This window comes from Camelus dromedarius, chromosome 7, assembly GCF_036321535.1.
Source record: "Camelus dromedarius isolate mCamDro1 chromosome 7, mCamDro1.pat, whole genome shotgun sequence".
Lineage (NCBI taxonomy): Eukaryota > Metazoa > Chordata > Mammalia > Artiodactyla > Camelidae > Camelus > Camelus dromedarius.
This window is the reverse complement of record NC_087442.1, coordinates 58,169,682-58,190,744: the sequence shown is the minus strand read 5'-3', so window position 1 is coordinate 58,190,744 and position 21,063 is coordinate 58,169,682. Positions and strand designations below refer to the sequence as shown.

Sequence of the window (21,063 nt, the reverse complement as noted above, 5' to 3'; positions counted from 1 at the left end):
TTCCATAATTCTATCACTGTTGCAAACTCCAACTAAGCCTCTTTTTCACAAACATGTGAAAATTATCAATTTTTGGTAACCAAAGAGTCTTAAAAATAAATGTGGACTGTCAAAATATTTTTTTCCTTGCTGCAGGATTTTCCCTCCAGCCAAAGACATTTTATAAAAACTTCTACTCAGTATTCAAAAGAGCCATTTCTTTCCCTTAGAGAGAATTAATCATAGGCAAGGACTGGAAAAGACAGTCTCCCCAGATGAAGCTTAAGCACTCTCCCACAGAGAAACTCATTCTATTTTAATTTGCCAATTAAAACTGCCCTGGGAAATCACACATTGTCATTATCTCATTAAAAATACTATACTTGTCACTCCCTTATCCCTCTCTGGAAGACGAACACTCCAGTGGCAACTGCTCCTCACAACTTAAATTTAATAGCCCCCTTAAAAGATTGGCTTTATCTAGGGTCCTTTGGGGACAGTACCATCTGCTGTTATTACTGCCACAAATTCCACAGATCGCCAGTCAGTAACTCAACACCATTTATTGGGTATTTACTATATCTGTGAAATGGACTAAGCATTGAGAAGAGTTAAAAAGTCACTAAAAAGCTTGTTTTCAGCAAATTAATGGCCACTCTCGTTGGAAAACAGAGTCTTATAAACAGGTCTTTTAAAGATCCCTGGTCTCGCATCTCTTGGTTCTATCTGGCTCTTATTCAACTCCTCCCTGTCTGTCTTGCCTGGTGTTCTGTGGAATGATGACGTTCCAAGGCTGGTACTGATAGCTGAGATTACACCCGTGCAATAGAAAATAAGCCTTCATTTTTGTTGGTATGACATTTATAAATTCCCTTCTCTTATAAACTGTATATTGAGTTGACATAACATGTGGGAAATAGAGTGATTTGAATTGTGTTACTTAGTCCTACTTTTCAATTTCTAATGAGCCATAACATGACTACAGGGCAGGAGTAAGATGGAAACTGCGAAAATTCTGGATAATGGCTTATCCTTAATAATGCCCCCTTTGAATAATATAATAAATAATCAACGGTAAAGCTATGACCCTGGCTTTCTGCATGTACTTAAACCTGATTCTGTATACACACCTGCAGGGTATTATGTATTTCCAAAGATTCATCCTCAAAGAATCCATTGACTTCTGCCTAATGAAAGCACATATACCACGACTCACTAGGGGAAGGGCACTCTGCCAGTCTTTGACCAAAGAGCCTGATTACCTTATTGCCTTGAAATCCCTTCGGGCCTGGATCTCCTGGAGGTCCACCGATGCCCTGCTCCAAGATGAAAACTGAGAGTTAGTGCTGAGTACAAAAAGCTAATCAGGAATGAATCATTCATTAGGGTTCCTAGAGATTCCGGAGTTAGAAGTCACACTGTCTAACTCAGAGTTAAGCTGGGGTTACATGATTAAATTCCTTACATGAAATACGCAACTCCTAAAATAGTACTGAGCTGAAAGTACTATTTATTAATGAGGAATTTGTTTTCTAAATGTAGGCTTCCAGACTTATTCCTGTGCTGGACCCCTTTTTGGAAAGATTTCGAATAAACACCTACTTCTTAAAAATATATAAGGCATATATAACCGAAAGCTGGAACTTCCAATGACCCTGTGATAATCAGAGTTTCTGCCCTGCCCTGACACAATTCCAGGATAGAGCAAAGGAACTGATGGCTAACTAGATGCTGTCTAGGAAATCTTGGGTAAAGATACAATTTTCAGTAAATTTCTTGAAATACTGAAATTAGCTCTTCATACACACACACACACACCCTCTCCCAGTGACAAGGTTAGACACAGTCCCCAGACTGGAAAAATTTGATGTAAATTATTTTCTGAAATCCATGTGAAAAGTCTAAAATAAATGCCTTAAAGTATCATTTCATGTTATTGAGCAATAACTACTTGTAATGATGGAACAATACAAATGCTGTAATTTAGATAAAATGCACAGCTCTTCCAACTGCATTACAGCAGCAATGCAAGCATAGTTACATCCTGCTTTTAACTGCTTTGACCTCATCCATCTTCCTAGGCTAATTTTGAAACTTTTATCCCATCAGCTACTCACCTGCTGGTACCTAGTCTTAGAGGGCCTGAATTAGTTATTGAAAATATTATAGCAGCAGTTCCCAAACTTTGTTTCACATTGGAATCACCTGGGTATCTTTAAAAACACCGATGCCTGGTTCCAATCCCCAGGCATCCTGACTGAATTGGTAGAAGGTGCAAGCGGGCCAAGGGATTTTAAAAGCCCCCTCGATGAAACTAATACAGACTTCGATTTGGTTTTAGCCTCCTCACCTGAAGTCCTCTGGGTCCCTTTGGTCCATTTGGCCCTGGGGATCCCTGTGGAATAAAATTAATGGTAAATAATATCCATCTTGCTCTAAATATCCATCTTTAATTTGCAGTGATTTTAGGTTAAATAGAAGCGAACGTGTTCTCCGTAATGGTCCATCTTCAAGGTTAGCCAAACATCAGCGCCAACAGACTTATTGTTAACAAAATGATCCTGATTAACAAGCCAACTTGGGGTCAAGCCTTCCTTTAGTAAACAAACTCAGTGAAAAAACAATTTTAGATGTAAGTCCTTTGCCTATATATTGACATTTTGATCAGAATAAAAAATTTTTTCTTCAGAATCCTTAGAAAGCAGTAAACTTGGTGGAACATGGTTTCCTTCCAACGAGGCAAGGAAATTGTTCATCAAACTGCAATTTAGTGAGTTTCCACAATGCCTAGGCCACTCGCTTGCCCATCCTCAAGGTACAGAACTTGGCAAAATACTATTTATACACAACACTCTTCTAATAGAAGATATTTCAATATGTTTCACAACTAAGAAACCCTTTAAAGTTAATTTTTATCAGAGTATAATATAGTCTATTCTCTCTCTTCTCAGATTTCTACTTTTTTCTGATTACCAAAATATTTGTTTATAATAGACATAACTTAGCAATTATAGGAAAAAAGTAAATAAATAGAAAAAATCACACAGAGGCAACTGCTGTTAACATTTTAGGCATATTTTCATCCAGTTTTATTCCCAGTAGATTTTTCTTTAAATAATTTGATCAAAGTGTATCTCCAACTTTGTGTCTTATTTATCTGGCCTTCCATTCTACCAAAAATATTTTTCCATGTCATTAAAAATTCTTAGTAAGCTGAATAATACCCAAGATTATGCACCTATCATAATGGTAATTACTCATTTCCCTAGTTTTGACATTTAAGTTGTTTCTGGTGATTGCTGTTGTTAATAATGTTATAGTGAATATCTCTTGTGTGTAAATCCTTGTCCAACTTCTGATTCATTCCTAAGAGTAATTTCCTAGAAGCAGGTGACTGACAGAGAGACTGATCAGCACATTTAAGGCTCCCCTCCTCTCTCTTTTGTATCTCACACTATATATGAAAAGAAAGAGTGAAAATTTCCTCCATAAATTTGTTCACATTTCCATGCCCACTACCTGAATAGAGAGCATACTTCCTCATCTTACAGAATCCCTAACAACACTGAGTATTATATGTTATTTCAGTGTTTGCTAATTTGATAAGTGAAATAATATTTTAATATTTTACTTATCTGATTGCTAATGTGTTTGGATTCTTTAAAATTTATTAGCTATTCGTATTTCCTCTTTTGTGTCTCTGTGTTCTTTGTCTTTCAGATAAACTTGTGTGAACTCTTCATCTCAAGGACACTGTATTTCATTGATTCTAGACATATATTTTTTTCAGATTTTTACATCCTTGAAATTGGGATACATCATATAGTCAAATGCATCTTATATTTATAATTGGCAGTATTTTTCTTTCTTTCTGGCACAGAGGACGATAGGGCTTTTAACAATTTCTGGCATCTTAGTCAATGAAATATATTAACTCTTTATCAGTCATTTTTATTTCAAATAGTTTTCCTAATTATTATGTATCTTTCATATTTGTTCTATTCTATATGTGTCCCCTCTTCTGTATTTTCAAGCCCATGTTCATCTCCCATTTTCAGTTAACCTCCAGGAAGAATCCATTCATTAGCACACTTTTCATTTTGCCCAGAGATAATTCCCACGCCTACATTTCTCAGGTTTGCCTGACCTTTAACTCTACAGTAGTTGAAAAGCTTTCAGAAAGTCTCAAGCTATTTACAGTGTTTAGTTACATAGGCCAGTGTCACTGTTTTATCCTTTTCTTTTCACCTTCTGCCTCATTTTCTCTCCTTGACTCTTTGCATAGTTAAAATACAGATATTGAAAGAGTTGGGTATTTTGGTGGCATGCTGTTTCTAGTTTTTAACTTAATGAAAACTATTTACTTTTACTGTGTACTTTTTTGGACCCTTTATCATGTTTCAAATATACTCTAAATGTATTTCTGGTCTCTTCAGGTACTCCTTAACATTTTAATATTGTCTCCAGTTTAAATATTTTATTCACATTTACTTTCTAATGAGAGGTAAATAATTACTGAGTTATCTGTGGCTTGCTGCATTTTCAAAATTCCAAACCCCTTTCTATGTCTAGTTCTGCTGCAGTATTTATGACTATTTCATGAACTGGTTCCATAGAGTTCTTCGTTCTACTTTGGAAGGTGCTTGTTTGCAGTGTTTACATCTGGAAAGCAATTCCACTTTGACGCAGTTGGAGCTTGGGCTGACTCTGCTAGTTAAATTATCCTTTTCACCATAACATTCAGTAGGCCTGGCCTCGAAGGTTAGGGTGCCACAAAGCAAAGTCTTAATGGTCCATAAGAAAGGCATTTGGGGGCCTCATTAAGTAGAGTTAGGTATGGCTTTGTTTTCTGCTTCATGTTTTACAGATGTGAAAACTGAGCCAGTGACCCCCTCCGTCCCAACAGTGAGAGCAACATAATGCAGCCCAGAATTTCCTCTTAAGGAAACGGCCCCAAAGGGATCACAGCTGTTAGCATTTTAAAAGAAAATCTAAAAAACACGTTCCTTACTTTGTCACCTTTTATTCCTGGTTTACCGCATTCTCCACGTTCACCCTAAAAAATAAACAGATGAAATAAATAAGACATTTGCAGTTATTCAGTGTTAGGATTTTTTTTAAGGATTCCCAGCAGAATCTTATGACATGAGCAGCCTCATGAGTTACACACAGTTCTGTCCTCAGTACTGTGGGTAGTTTGGGCATTGAACTCTGAAAAAATTTTATCCATAGGTCATTCTTAACTTGACAGAATCAAATCAGTGATACTACCTAATGATGTTTAACATTTCTGAGACACGAATGAAATTAAAAGGAAAGATGCTAAAGCTGACTGAGCATCTACCATATATTATATGCCCTTTGCATATGTGATTTAATTGGATCCACATTACAGCCCAATGAGATCAGATTCACAATTCTTTTTTGCAATTTGATCTATATGGCTTTATTTTTTTAATTGGCATATAGTTGACTTACAATATTCTACTAGTTTCAGATGTACAACATAATGATTCAATATTTTTAACAGATTACACACCATACAAAGTTATTATAAAATATAGACTATACTCCCTGTGCTGTACATTACATCCCTGTAACCTATTTATTTTATAACTGGCAGTTTGTACCTCTTAGTCCCCTTCACCTTCATCTTATTTTATACCTGAGAAAAGTTAAGCTCAACAAGGTAACTTCGCCCCATCCTATAGCTGTAAGATGAATCAAGGTCTGAACCCAGGTCTACTTAGACTAGGAGTGCCTGCTTTTTCCACAGTACCACATGCTACACCATGAGCACCAACCTTGAGCAATTAGTGGTGTTTGCCTAGAGAACTGTGAGAGAAAGGCTCTGAGAGCGTGTCATGACATGGTGGAGAAAGGCACTGTGATGAATGAGCAAGGTCTGCTGTGACAGGGAGCGTGGGGCGTGGTGGCGGGCACGCTACATGTGTCCCATTACCACCAGTCTACTGTCCTGCCTTTCCTGGAATGTTAATGAGACAAACCCCTAACAGTTAAGTTATGCTTTATAGTTGATTATTCAGGTTATTTTGCAGACATTATATCAGTTACTCTGACATTAACTGGGGTAGCTATTATTAGCCCAGTTTCACAACTGAAAACTTGTGATTTAAACAGGTTAAGTAACTTGCTCGGGGAGCATAGAATTGGAGTTTTTGAATATTAGTCCGTGATAGCAGACTTCTAAGAGTTCTAATAATCAGAACTAAAAAGTAACAAAGTCAATTAGAAAAACAACTCAAGTTAGAATTTTCAAAGTGCGTTCGTGTATATCTATATTCTGAGCCTCAAAGCACTTCATCTTTTCTGGATAAAGCAATTCAACTGGGGAGGTTAAATGATTTACTTAAACATACATGCCAGCTAACAGCTCCTTGTCTGGTGCTCTCACTACTAGTTTCTGCTTCTGCTGCCACTTCATTATCTCTGTGCTGCCCTAAAGCATGCTACTCAACATGACACTACACGATGACATAAGGAACCTGTGCTAGAAGGTACATTGGTGCCCTGTTTCCTTCATTAAGGAAGTCTTGCTATGAAAAATAAATGTCAGCTGAACTAAATATATATTTAGTGATATATATTCTGGTGCAAGCTTTGTCTGATCACAAAATAGCAGCAGTCCACAGACTGACAGCCAGCCTGCAGACTGCACTTTGCTCTAAGAAAGGGAATCATAACTGTAGCCACCAATTATGGATGAAGAGTCTGTGCTGAAGCCTTTACATTATTTCTAATCCCCACAACATCTCTACTCATACATAAGGCTAAGAGAGATGAAGTAGATTGCCCACGAACTCAAGCTTGAGTCTGTTAGACTCCCAAGTCCATGTTCTTCTCAGCCATCCAAAGCTGAACAAGGCACACTGCCATGGTCTGCATGCTGCTTTCCAGTAACCTGATGCTTCTACCTAGGTTCCTGCATTGAGTATGGCTGGCATCGGGAGCAGGAAAGAGGAAGGAACAGTTCTGAGATGTGTAGCTGGGCCTCTGTTCTCTCTCCACATCGTATTGTGAGTCAGCCTACCCAGGAAAAGCTGAGCTTTCACTTCAAACAAGTTGAACAGTTATTTCTGAATGCAAATGGAAAGTCACTATTGAAGAATCAAATTAGAACGCAATTAATTTAAGAATGTTAGACGGAAATAAAATGAGTCAACCCACCAAAATATAAAACAGAAAAGTACTTAAATACACTCAAAATTCTTTTGGCCAGAATTCACATTCCATTTGTCCAGACAGATTTGTTAGCTATAGGGTCCTGATGTGTTAGGATTGGTTTGGGGCAGATTTCCATCAATGAAAATTTTGTGCTCATGCTGTATGCCTCTGCAAAGGCGTTTTCTTTTTTGGTGGGCTCATTAATCCCTGTGGAAAAGTCACAATTACAAAGTTCCAGAGAGCAAGGGCTTCAGAAAGCTCTGAGCAGGTTAGCTCTGCTCCCACCCTGTGACTGCGGGTGCGGCTGCTCCTGATGAAATTCTCTCATAGATGTCGATGGTTCAGGGCCCATTGGTTCTGACAACTTATATTTTCCACACGAGAGCTCCTCCCCAGAAGTTTAAGTGAGTCTTTTCAAAAATATATACAGAAAAGTTCCTAGTGTTGGTAATTAACTTGTTATGTAAATCAAGGTGAGGGAGGTGGGGCCTGGATAATTTTCTTCAACTATATATAGGGCAATTTTACAATCATGAAACTTTCTTTCTCTTGTTATCTCTTTATAATAGCACCTTACTTTTATAGACCAGCAAACAGTTTACGGTACGTGGTCACATCCATTATTCTATCTGATGCTCCAACCACCCTGTACATCAGTAGGCCAGTATTTATCCAGTTCTACACGGATGAAGAAACAGACACTCCAAGATGCTGCGCTACCCAGGTTCTTACGGCTAAGTACACAGTTGCAGCATTTCTTACACTCCTCCCCTTTTAGGCCTAACATTTCCCATGTTTGGGGAGATATTTATTTGCCTGTATGTAGGTTCACCCCTAACGTTTGCAGGGCCCAGGGCAAGAGTGCAGGCAGAGGCCCAAATACCACGTATCAAAATAGTTGAAAGGTACAAATCAAGCTAATAAACTAGTAATGTTCTAGCTTCCTTTTCTGACAAATATATCTTAAAAAGGAACAAAAAGTTAAAGAATTTTGGAATTTCTCAGAGGTCCACATGGGAGGTCCATGCCCACAGCCTACAGCTCAGCTGAGAAGTCACTTCCCACCTCCAGCTCCTTCCGCTGCAAAAGGAGCAGTGCCTGTGTGTTCATGAAGGTGCCCCAGGCCACACAGCAAAGCTCCCTCCATGGCCCCTTACTGCCGCAACAAAGCTTCCGTTGGTTCCCTGGGTTCCTGCATTCCCTGGGTTCCCTCAGGCCTAGGAAGAAGATGGACATGGAAGTGTGGTTTGTGTATGCCCTGGAAGTAGGCTCGGGCCGCTTTGCAGGGATTTCTGGGGTCTTGGTTACACAAAGCATGATCCAGGAGAAGAGGGCATGGGCCTGTCACCCTGCAGGCTCCTGTTTCGTCATGCGCGAGGCGGCTAGAGGAGACCCAGAGCAGGACGCTCTAAAGTGCAGGCCTCTTGTCCAGGTCTGAGCGTTGTAGCACAGAAGGGCTGATAGGGACGTGTTCTGATTTCATGGCTTATGAGTGAACCATTGAACACTCTCAAAGGTTCCTGAGATCCTGTCCAATGCGTTAATTTCTTTTGCATCCGTTTGATTTCCTAATTTGTAATTTGCAAATAATCATAATCTACTAACCCATAACTTGTGTGTGTTTGTCACATTTACTCCCTCGGCAAGCTTTACCCAGAGGCCTTTACTACCTAAGCGGGATAGATCCCCTTTCACCCATGAGAGGTTCTTGTGTTGACTTTACATAGGAAGTTAAGCATCAAGGTAGCTGTAGTGCTGCTGTATCCATTGGTATGTGGAAACTTTTGGTCTGGATATCTGGGCTGCATTGCTGTTAAATTACGGTTCTGTACTAAAAGAATTCATATTTGCAGAGATAAGAGAGGCTGGATTCTCATTGCAGGAATCTTAGGGTACCTTCCATCCTTTGTACCATGCACCCATATCTTAAGTTCTGTTATTATTTTATGTTAACAGAGTTAAGGATATACTTAGGAATTTGGGCGTCTAGACTGACAAAAATAAAGGGAAATATATTCATTAAGTATATAAATACAGTTACATTTCTGTTTTTCTTTATGAAATTCTGGTCTCTTTGTTGTTACCAACTTACCTTCTCACCCTTGTACCCAGGAACCCCCTAATTAAAAAAGAAAAGAAAATGATATTAGAAGGCGTTGTTGGAAGAAGTATCTGATGTTTTTCATTTATAAAGTATAACAAAACACATCTGTACAGTCTTGGAAAATCAGACCACATAAAGGTAGGCTCTGTAACTTCCCTCTGCGCTTAGGGAAATGCATGTAGTAGGGGCAAGAAAGAACCTATTTTTCCCTTTAATACACTCTATTCTCAGTTTCACATATTTTTTTTCAAGCCCAATTTCTTACCCTTTAGCCCGAAGCTAAAGGAGAAACTATACACTGAAACGCATTGTAGAAGTGACGACCTATAATCGTCCTTTCAAAATTGTTATATTGACTTTTAAACTATGAACTATCACAGCTGAGGCTGTTCCACAGAGACTGTTAGAAAAATTGGCTTTGAAAATGAGCTGAGATAATGGCCTCGAAAATGTCCGTAAACATTTATATCCATTATGGTCCTCCTTCTCAATTCGGCCTAGAGTATAGAACATCAAGGAAATGAATGGTTCCTTTATCAGCCCTAATGAGACAGTGACCTTTGAGTTGCTATATTTTATCTCATGCTAAATAAGGGGCCAGTGCTTCTGCAGCCCTTGAGCGTCGCTCCTGGGAATCCTGCACAGCCTTCTTCATTGTGTCGCTGCCCAAGAGCCCTTTAAGAAATACAATACTGAATGTTAAATGGACTGGGAAATTACCAACTTTAAGCAACAGTGAGTCTTATTCTAATAGGATCGCATGTCTTTTTCATATAACTATAGTTTCCAAGTATGAAAATAGAATCGTAAGACATGTTTTAGGAGCGTTGGTGAAACCAACGAATGAAACGAGGTATTCCTGTAGCTACGTGTGAGTCAGACTACAAACTTTTGTTGCGTATGACTTTTTTACAAAAGGTAAAAAGGAAAAGTTTAGGAAGGAAATAGCACTTCTCTCCAAATGTGAACTCCCTGAAACATTGAAGATAAAAGTAGAAGTCGTCCAAAAAATTGTTACTCTACCTTTTAATCCATGTTAAAAATACTTATTCAGATAAATGTTTTGAGGTTTAGTACTGTGCTTGAAATTAAAGGCCACATTATAGAAAGTTAAATTGGGGTTCTTTATAGAAACAATTCATGTTTGCAGCACTAAAAAAGGCTGGACTTCCAATCTCAGGAATCTTGTGGTGCCCTTATAACACACCACCACATTTAAAATTCTGTCATTAAAGGAATATTACTTTTTATAACATACTTTCTTTTCTGTTTTTGTTTTTGTTTTGTTTTTTTCTGAAATCTCTGGTTAATTTATGTTTGGTTGCTCTCAGATTTCTTCCTTTCAGGGCACTTTTAATTACTAGTTTTAAATATTCAAATTTAAGATATTCAAAACTACACTCATTAGTCTCTTCAAAATTTGCGTCTGACCTCCCTGTTCCTATTAATGGTACCATCATATTTCAAACAATGATGAACCAAAAGTTTATAGTCATCTTTTCTCCCTACTTGCCCCTTCCATTCTTTTCATCCAGCCAGTTAAAATTCTCCAACAGCTCCCAGGGCACTTGGTTTTAAACTCACTCTCCTTGCCCTGGCTAACAAGGCCCTGTGTGACCTGGCCCTGTCTTCCACCCCACTGTTCATCAAGCTCAGTGTCTCTTCCCGTTTCTTGGCCCCTGCTAAGCTGGTTCCCACCTCAGGGCCTTTGTACCTACTGCTCTTTCTGCCTAGAACCCCCTCATGACCTTGTTTTATATTTTCATAATCCCTCTCACGACTGAAATTCCTACTCGCTTGTTTGTCTGTTTCTTGCCTCCTCTGCACGAAAGCTGCATCATACAGGGACTCTCTGCCCGGCTCACCCCTGTCTCCCCAGCACCTAAAAGAGGGCCTAGCGCATAGCAAGTGCTCAGTGAATACTTGTCAAATGTCTGAGGTAGAGCTAGTCCCACATCCTCTCATGTCTATCCTGTCCTGGTTCTCACAATGTTCTCCTTCTTTCTATTCTGTCATTATTGTACCCCACGTCTATCCAATGTCATGGGAGCCACCTATGTAATTTTGAATTCCTTAGTAGTCACTTTAAAAAAGCAACAATGAAAAGATGAAGTTAATTTTTAATACTATATTTTATGTATCCCACTAGGTCCAAAATACTGTCCTTTTAACATGTTATCAATCTAAAAGTTATCAATAAGATATTTTACGTTTTTGGGGGGTACTAAGTCATCAAAATTCTGTGTGTAGCTTATTCCTCCAGCACCGGTCCATTCGGGCTGGCTGTTGTTCCGCAGCTGGGTAAGCAGACACGGCACACGGCTTTCACACCGGCCAGAGCAGCTCTGGCTGATGTCCCCGTCGCTCTCATGCAGGCTGCAGCAGCAAACCTTCTTTTAAGTGCTCCTTCCATCTGCTTGTTCCCACTTCAGTTTCTCTTTCAGAGCCATGCTAGACCAGACTTGTCTTCCAAATACGCAGCTCTTGGGTCATGCGCCTCATCTAAAGCTCGGGAAGTGCCCGTCACCCAGCAAAGCACAGCCTTCTGGCCGGCATCGAGCACCCACTCTGCCCTTCCAGCCATGTCTGACAATCCTCCTCTTTAAGCACATTCCCCACTCACTGCCTTCCCTCTGGTGCTGCTCACAGCACTCTCCATCTGGAATGCCTATCCCCCTCCGCCTTCCCGTTCTGTCTTTACCTGTCACCATCCTACACTCCTCAGGGGTCATCTGGTAGAACCTACCCCACTAGCCCGAGTCTTCTCTGAATGCCCATAATACTTTGTGCATGCAATTTTTACAATATTTTGACATTCTGCTTCATATTGTAGCTGTTTTTTTTTTTTTTAACATGTAAGCTTTTAGATTTGTGTTGTTGTTTTTTTTTAATGGAGGTACTGGGAATTGAACCCAGGACCTTGTACATACTAAGCATGCACTTTACCACTCTATACCCCCACCCCTCTAGGGATTTTTTTTTTTTAATATTTTATCTCTCCTCAGAGATAATGAACTTTTCAAAAATACAAGTTCTCTGTCTTAGTTTTATTTTTCCATAACAGTAGACTTTACATGTAGAAGATATCTAAGAAATGTTTTCTGAATGAATAACACAAATTTCTGAACGAATCTCCATTGAGATGATCAAACTTTCTGTCAGACTTTTTCATGACATTAATTAAAAACACCAAAAGGACCGTTTTTAAAACCTCTGGGCCTGAGTCCTGGGCTGTCATCCCAGGGGACAAGCTAGGAGAAGTGTGAAACTCTCTGCCATTTGCTACACAGCTGCAGCTCCCCAGAAGAATGCAGAAGAAGAAATGTACTATAATTATTTCTCAGACTATCTCTGACATCTTCTGATTTTAGGGCTAATAAATCAACTAGAATCATCTCTTCTTTTGTCTGTAGAACTGGATTTACAAAAGCATAGTTGAGATTATATAATTCTTATGTTCCCAGAATTTTAAATTATTCTTTATTTAGTCAAACAAACAAACAAAAAACCACAAGAAGCAAAGCAGACTATTGTCTTATTTCAGCCCTTCACAAATCTCAAACTGCATATCAAGGAATGTCATGCAGTTGACCACCTTGTCCCATCATCCCTCTTTTTAAACAGAGTGTTTTCTCCTCACATTTCCACTTTTAAGATCATAGCTGTCTGACTGCCTGTCTGAGCCATCAAGAGCACATGTAGACATAAATCACTTTTGCACTTGAACTGCAGGGGTCAAAGTAACTCGTTACAGAATCTTAGTGTCCTGGGATTACTTTCTTAGGAAGGCATTCCAGTTGTGTACGTACCCCGGGGCCTCTTTCTCCAGGTTCCCCTTTTTGAGCATCGCCCTGTGACAAAAAAAAAAAAAAAAAAACCACAATCAAAATTCCACAGCTCTGCAAGGTGACTAATTGCTCAATAAAATGCACTATTCAGAATTCCCTGATTAAGAGAACCCAGTGGGGAAAATATCTTTGGCCTTGACCATTGACATTTTCACCAGACTGTCTAGGGAAGAAAATAGCAGCTCAGATAGCCTTTGCCCTTTGGAGTGAAGCCAGATGTAGAGGGCGCAGAATTCAGGTACATTTTCACAGCCCTGGCCAAGTCTTGCATCCTAGTTGAACAACACAGCCGTTGTTCTCAAGTAGGGCATTGTACCCACTCGGAGCCAGCCACTCTGGCTTTTCTCCAAGGGGCTTTGGAATGTTTTCCAAAATGTCCTTAAGAGTGATGGCTTGATTTCAGCAAGACTTAGGAAAATATATTATGTGGCACAAAATTACAAGCTAAATAAATGAAATGTGCACACAGACTTATAATAGGTATCTAATAAAACAAAAAGAACACAAGATGGCATCAATTCAGACCCATAGAAAGTGAGTGAGTGTAGGGTGTGTGTGTGTGTGTGTGTGTGTGTGTGTGTGTGTGTGTGTGTGTTGTAAAGCCACCCAAGGATGCTTTACATTCTCTTTCTTTGACAAGCAGACAGTTGGCAAAAATACTTTCATGCATTTAACTTATTATATTATTCATTACATCCCCTAAACATATTCTCAGAAATAGAGTTATTGGTGTTAAATTTTAAATACTTGAAAGGTTTCTTATGTAGAGCCAATTGCATCCCCAAACGTCTGTGTCTGTACCCAGTTACCTTGGCAATGAAGAGGAAACCAGTTTCACCACCACGTTGCTATCACTAGTTATTATCATTTAAATATTGTTGTGTTCACTGCTGTAAGAAATGGTTTTTTTCTAATTTGAAATACAGAAAAAAGCAAAGTATGTGAACTAGAAAGTTGTTCCCCACTCCCTAAGGAAACTCCAACAAACTTAGAGTCCAAAGTTTCTAAAATGTGAATAATTGGTAGTAAAGAGTACCTCATGGTATCTATTTAAATTTAATTCATTATCCAGTGAAATTAAACATTTTTCTATTTCTTTATTTACTGGATTTATTTCCTCTCTTAGAAATTATGTCCTTTGACCATTTAATTATTAGAGAATTTATATTTTCTCATCTGTTTTGTAAAGTCTGTATGTACTATAGCAATTAACCCAATGCCTGTGGTATTTGATGCAAACATATCCTATATGTTTTCCTCTTTATTTTCATTACTATTTTTATTATACCCAAGTTTTCCTCAAATTTTCACATAGTCACATCTGCTAATCTCTCTACTATGATTCCTTCAATTGCTCTTGAACTTGGAAGACCATCATCCCAATAATGATCTGTTTTTTAACATTAACCTAGGTTTTTGGGGTTTTTTTTTTTTTTGATGAGTAGACAAAGAAAAAAATTGAGGAAATGCCTGAAGATAGTCTGGGAGTAGAGACAATCTGGTGTTTTTTCTATTATTATTGTAGATCAGTTATCCATAAAGTGGAGTCATAAACACAAGTGCCAGTGGAAATCTGATATGGAATATGTACAAGCAATTCATGGAACACTGCAGTAATTAACTTAGACGCCCATTGTTTAAGAACAAGTTTTTTTTTATTCAGTGTCCCTACGTTTCCTAAACTGGTTGACTAAAATGGGCATATGTGTCACAATTTGTAAATACAAGCCTGCAAAAACCAGACAGGAAGTGAACAGCCTGTATTCTTCACCAAAATCATCAGATTTTTGGCACTGACATATACTTCAATGCTCTTTGTTTTCTCAATGTTTGTTCTTTAAATAGAAGTAAATAGAACTAGAAGGAAATACATTAGTTTAAAGGAAAAGCTGTTTATTTATTTACCGGGTTTCCTTTTGGTCCTCGCTCACCTTTGATACCTGGGTTTCCATGTGTTCCCTGAAGGCAAAGGAAAAGGGGTTATGTAGAGTTGGCATTCTATTAGTCTCCTACACATTACATTAATTTCTGATCAGTGTCAACCCATAAAATGAGGGAAGATTCTAAAACAACTTTACCTGCCAAGCAGAGATTCAACTCTGTTTTGTCCTTTACTACACAGCAGGAGGATGGCTCTGTCTTGACCAGGCAGATTCTCTAGATTTGCTCAAAAAAGGATACTCTCTCTCTCTCCCTGATGTCCAAGGGACAATTTTAAAAGATGGGAGAAGACAGTTCTTCCATCCTGTTCCAGAAAGGCATTTTGTTTTCCTGTTCTCAAACCACCCAAAATCTCCCCTTTGCGTGAACTGGTTTTGGGAACATTCAATAAACGTTAAATAGCATGGTTCTCCGGCTTATCCATATTAAACCTGTCGTGGTGACCTCCCCTAACAATATCGTGTGACTGAAATTGTCAAATTAGCTCAGTGGCTGTACATTTTCTTACTGTTAATTCTAAAACATAATTGAATATCCCAGGTTAACTTTCCCTGGTAATCTCTCGGTACAATAAGCATAAACTAAAACGTTATAGGAAGGGAAAGTTAAACCTTTCCTTTGATCTTGGTGTGTCTAACTTGTACTTTGAAGGAAAAAAAAAAGCCAAACACTCCCACTTTCTAATGCCTTGATTGGTAGCATGGTTTGAAAAAGGACAGGCTTTGGACCCAAGACTTAAGGGAAAATGTGTTGTAGTCTAAGAAATTCACTGCACACATTCCCCTCCCTGCCCCCAAATAAAAGCGTTGGTTCAAAACCTTTATCCATGCATTGTTGTCAAATATCTCTGCTGGACTTGGACTTCTAAGGTTGGAAATTACAGAAGTACATGAAATACTGAAGGAGCAGCATGGAGGCATCTGAAGATGTGTGTTAGAGAAAGGTTCAGCATCTCCAGCCATTGTGATGCCACTTCCAGTGCCTTCCCAGTGCAGACATGGCACCAGCCAGGTATCTGGCCAGAATATATGGAAGCACTCCTTTGGGGATTATCTTTTCAAGAATGGAATCGTTACAGTAAATCCTGCCATTTCCCTTTGGCTGCTAAGTGGTGTCTTCCATTTCACAGAACTCACTCTCATCCCCAAAGCCTCCTGATCAGCCGCCTCCGCACGAGGCATTTTGGTGCTGCCCTTGGATAAGTGCGAAGACACAGGTAACTTCTGGAGAGGTCTGTGTCACTTGCTCTGCGTGGAGTAGGATAAAGCTTTGCCTAAAGCACTGAGGATTTGTACGAGCTCTTTGTATCTTCACTTCAGTGTTGAGAAATTCTGGCCCCGATTGTCACATCAGAAATGATGCTAAAATAGCCTTTGTGGGAACAACTTCATCATTTTAAACCAAATCTGCCCTCAGTTCGGGTCAGTAAAATCCCAGGCTTATTTCTAAGGACAGAATGTATCCCTTTAGGAATGAAAGAAAGAAACAGCATTTCCGTTTTTGCTGCTGTGTGCACACAACCGCTTTTCAACAGCACAAAATAGTCTCGGTGTTTCTGGGTGTGAGCAGAGCTGTCATCGCTGGAACTCCTGACTCGACCCCAAGTTCGAAGTAGAAATATACTCACAGGAGACCCTGGGTCGCCCGGATCCCCCTTCTCACATTCACAGATCTTGCGTTCACACTAGATCAACAAAGAAACTTGATATCAACATGCAATGAAATATAGCATTTTAAGTCTCATTCAGTGCATAACTAAATGGAACAGTCCCTTGAAGAAATTTTACCTTGTAAACATATGAAACTTTTGCTCTCCCTACTAAATTTTTCTGGGAAAAAGATCTAGTAAAAGCCAGCCAAAAGAGTATTTTAAATGTTGCCATGGTTAAATAAAATAGACCTCCCAGCAAAACAAAACAAAACACACACACACACACACACACACACAAAACTGTAACATCTAGTTGCCTGTTAAAAGGGGAAAATAAAAATCACCCTCAAATGATTTAAATATTTCCTACTTTTTCTAAATTTTCCAACCTGCAGTGGATATGGTGGCATAAAAGAAATCAAATGGCTGCCTCAGAAGAGAGTGGCTCATTTTAAAAAGAAATTAAGCATTTTTATTTAGTCACACATTATCTTCTTGTGTGAGTTACAATGCTGATTTGATTTGATTATGTGAGTTTTTAGAGTAATTCATAGTAATCGAAGCATGTGGTGCTTACCTTCTTTTCAAATAAGACATCCTAGGAGGGAAAAAAGAATGAAACATTAACTCGATTCATGGTTCTGCTTCCCACTTCTTATTAGTCTTAATTATTCCCTATGGGATATGCAGTTTCCAAGAAGAACAGCAATTCAGCCTTTTCAACCTTGTAAAAGCAATAAAGCCCCAGCCAACCACCCAAGGAACTCTGAGCCACCGACTCACAGAAGACATGAAGGGCACTCAACTCATTAAAAATTATCTTTTTCTAGGAACTTTATCTTATTGTGTCCTGTGTTTTATCTTTTGTTTCCTTTATCAGCTCTGCAATCTCCATAATTTGGCTACAAGCTTAGTCAATCATAATGAGAAATTTCTCATTTTTGCTTACAAAGACTTAGGCAGAATATGCAGTTGTGTATTTTCTCTATGTTTCTATCCCCATATAGATAGGCATTTATTTTTTTTAGCATTAAAAACATGAATTTTAGGCTGATAACTTCATGAAATATTAATGAGCCTTAGAAGTCAGTGAGGTCCAGCCTCTCATTCTGTTGTGAGGGAACTTGAGATGCAGTTCTGTGACTTGCCCAAGGTCACACACTTGATCTGAGCTGCCTGACCAAGTTCAGTTCCATTTCCTACTTAACAACACAGAAGTGAGTCAGCCAGAATATTTTTCCAAACCACTTTAAATTTATAATTTTAGGGAAATTCACAGTGTGGTTTTTGCCCAACATCTAGGCCTCACTAACCTCCTCTAGCTCGGTGGGGTATCACCTGACAAGTGCACTAAAGATTGTGTCTCAAGACAAACACTGAAAAGAAGGTATGTCTACAGATAGAATTATTGCTTGCTTTTTTTTTTCAAACTTGCAGAAGTATTTTTTTTTTAAATCATCTTTGATTGCTTTTATTATCATTTAAAAATTTTCAACCTACAGGTACTACAAAATTTTTATTCAATTTATATAAAACTTTCATTTTTAGAGCTATGATAATTGATACTGGTTTTAAAATTGAATTATTGCTTTCTTAAGGTAGAAGTTATGGGTCAAACTAATGCCTTATGACTGAATCGGAAGGGTAATTTACATATGATAAAGTGGAAAACGGGAGTAAAAAGCACTAGAAATATTGGTCACAAGATATTAAAAGTAAAAGATGTAACGAGGAAGCTAAAGATAAGTCAGGCTTGTGCCTTTACAGAGGACTTTGTCCCCTTTTAGTTTTGTTTTTACTTTTCCTTTATTTCCATATAAGTTAATAATTTAGAGGAAAGCTGCCGCAAAAAGCTTTGGGTGACTCTGGTGATTTAATCGGAGGAAGAATTAGGCTGGGAATTAAGTGCCATTCAGGGTTTTCACCCAGTTCCCACGGAAAACCAGTCACGTGGCCTTGGGCAAGTCAGATAATCCTTCCAGGTCATTTTCCACATATATATATAATGAGAAAGTTTGACCACATGGTCCCTGGAGCTGTAAAACTCTGGCCACAGACACTATTTACCAAATTCAGAGTCTCACCTATAGGCTCTCATTCCCCCTCCCCTCTCCTCTCCCACCCCAGTGATTTTGAATTACTAGCTAGTGTAAATCCAGGCTGAAAGCAGATGAAATATTTGTAGCTTTAAGAACTAGGAGGTCATGTGGAGCATGGGAACTCAAACACACTGACAATTTTAGGGTAAAATGACATTATCCTCTCCAGAACATTCGACTGTGCCTAGAAAGTTGAAGGCTGCCCAGGACAAGTCCTTGTTTCCAACTGTTATCCCAACATCCCTTTCAGACATACCCTTGAAAAATTCTTGTACTTATATATTTCAGCATTCATTATTTTTAATAGTGAAAATTTTGAAATAATGAAAATATCCATCAATTGTGGAACAGATCAGTAAACGAAATACTACTCAGCAGTTAAAGTCAATTCACTGGGTCTGCATATTCCAACATAGATAAATTCCCAAAAACATTGAGTGAAAAAGCAAGTTGCAGATGGATACATACATGGTGATCCAAATTATGAAAATATTTAAAACATAAGTCAGAAACTTGGTTTCCTCTGGGAGGGGGAGAGGGAAAAGGAATTTGAAAGGAGTTCAAGAGAGACAATAAAACAACTAGTAATTGAAGTCGAATTGTAATATTTGAAAATAACTGCTGATACAAAGAAAAATTCAAAATTGCGTTACTTTATACCCTTTTATGAAAGCAAGATCCTTATCCATTTTAAACCCATGAATTTAGCTGCTACTATGGTTGATGTATAATTTTGCACTTTTTTAGCTTTTCCTTTGAAAATTCAATTTCTGCTTTGCCATATCACCCTTTAAAAATATGTGCCACAAGGCTTAAAAACCGTAACAAAACAACTGACTAATTATTTTCGGAGCTCGTTTGATTTTGTGTTTGCTGGAATTTATATTTCTGTGGAAACAAAAATGGACCCAAAATTGCACAATAGATAAAATTGTTTCAAACAAAGAACAAAGCTCCTTCCCTAAGGGCACTTATAGTCTCTAAGCCCCAGTGATAGAAAACAAACAGTGTACAGCCGGCCGTGTGGGAAGGAGGCCCTCGCCTTGAGGGGCAGAGGAGGGAGCGGCGACAAGATGGTTTCTTGGAACTGGTGGGTTTTCTGGATAATTTTGAAGAAAGGATTGCAAAGGGTCAACTTATTGATGGAATGCTCTTCTATATGTCAAAGTTTATAAGGGAAAAAAGCCATAAAGACTAGCGTGGGCAATAAGACAAAGGAAGCCTTGAGGAGGGACATTTAAAAGGAGAGGACAGAAGGACCCACGTGGCCGGAGCTGGAAGCCAGGGAAGTACTGAGGCCTTCTGCTTCCGCAGGGAGGCAGGCTGTGTGGAGGACATGGTCAAAGCCAGAGGGAAGGGCACTTTCAGTGGAGGTCTAGGTGGATACTGCAGTCTAAATGAAAAAGTCTAAATAGAGGAGGGATCTCACCTGAGCAAAAGAAGGCACATTTTGTTAACGGGGTCAGAGTTTTATGATTGCATATGTGTGAGAAGAGAAGGCTAGGATGGAACTGCCAGCTTTGTGAATGACTATGAGGTCTATGTGCTGAGAAGGGAACAGAAAATGTGAGGAACACGGCAGGTTATTAGCATGAGGGCCAATGGATGAGAATTAAGAACTTACTAGGCAAGGGTTACAAACTCCATGACAAAAAAAATTTACTGCTTAATGTAGTAGCAGAATAGCCATTATAAAATCTTAAACAGAGAAAAGGAATAAGGCTCTAAACAGAGGAAGCCCTGAAAAACTGAGAAGTGGGCCATAATTAATAAATTAATAAAGCACAGGATTCTAAAGATGACACAAAAATCATCAAGTTGATCCCCTCTTGGTATGTGAGGGAGGAGATACACTAAATTGATGTTTTTCTTAATAGTCTCCAAAGAAAGAGATCAATTTGTCACAACCTTAATCCCTTTAAAATTTTTTTAGTATCAAAGGTGATAGAGTAAGGAATTTTTTTAGTCTCCATGTACTCTCTCTCTTGCTCTTTTAAAGGACCAAGTAGTACATCCAGACGATTGGTTTGAATTTGTTTCTTAGGGTTCAATACTGCTATGTAAACCCTAATAAAATAGCAATACAAATATTTTCTTCACTTTGGGATCATCAGGTCTCTCTTCGCTAATTTGGAACTCAAATGTTTTCATGGGGTTCTTAAACGATACTTCCTGAGAAGTGTCAAGGAATGTGCAATGGTTCAATGATTTGTCTTGGCTCCTGCAAAATCTATTCATTGTGGACATTCCTGTCCG

At 38.7% G+C, this 21,063-nt stretch overlaps 1 protein-coding gene and 1 long non-coding RNA gene across 3 annotated transcripts in view; one reads left to right on the top strand and one right to left on the bottom strand.

Moving 5' to 3' along the window:
• Positions 1–21,063, top strand: part of LOC135321694 (uncharacterized) — a 205,728-nt gene that overhangs the window by 161,310 nt on the left and 23,355 nt on the right. The gene's annotated exons all lie outside the window — the stretch shown is intronic.
• COL28A1 (collagen type XXVIII alpha 1 chain) overlaps positions 1–21,063 on the bottom strand; it is a 152,347-nt gene that overhangs the window by 127,311 nt on the left and 3,973 nt on the right. The window contains exons 3-10 of the mRNA XM_064487550.1: positions 17,286–17,306; positions 16,685–16,741; positions 15,022–15,075; positions 13,078–13,119; positions 9,257–9,283; positions 4,991–5,035; positions 2,330–2,374; positions 1,242–1,295 (exon numbers count right to left, since the gene is read on the bottom strand). Coding sequence (XP_064343620.1) covers positions 1,242–1,295; positions 2,330–2,374; positions 4,991–5,035; positions 9,257–9,283; positions 13,078–13,119; positions 15,022–15,075; positions 16,685–16,741; positions 17,286–17,306 — 345 coding nt within the window. The remainder of the gene's footprint in view (positions 1–1,241; positions 1,296–2,329; positions 2,375–4,990; positions 5,036–9,256; positions 9,284–13,077; positions 13,120–15,021; positions 15,076–16,684; positions 16,742–17,285; positions 17,307–21,063) is intronic.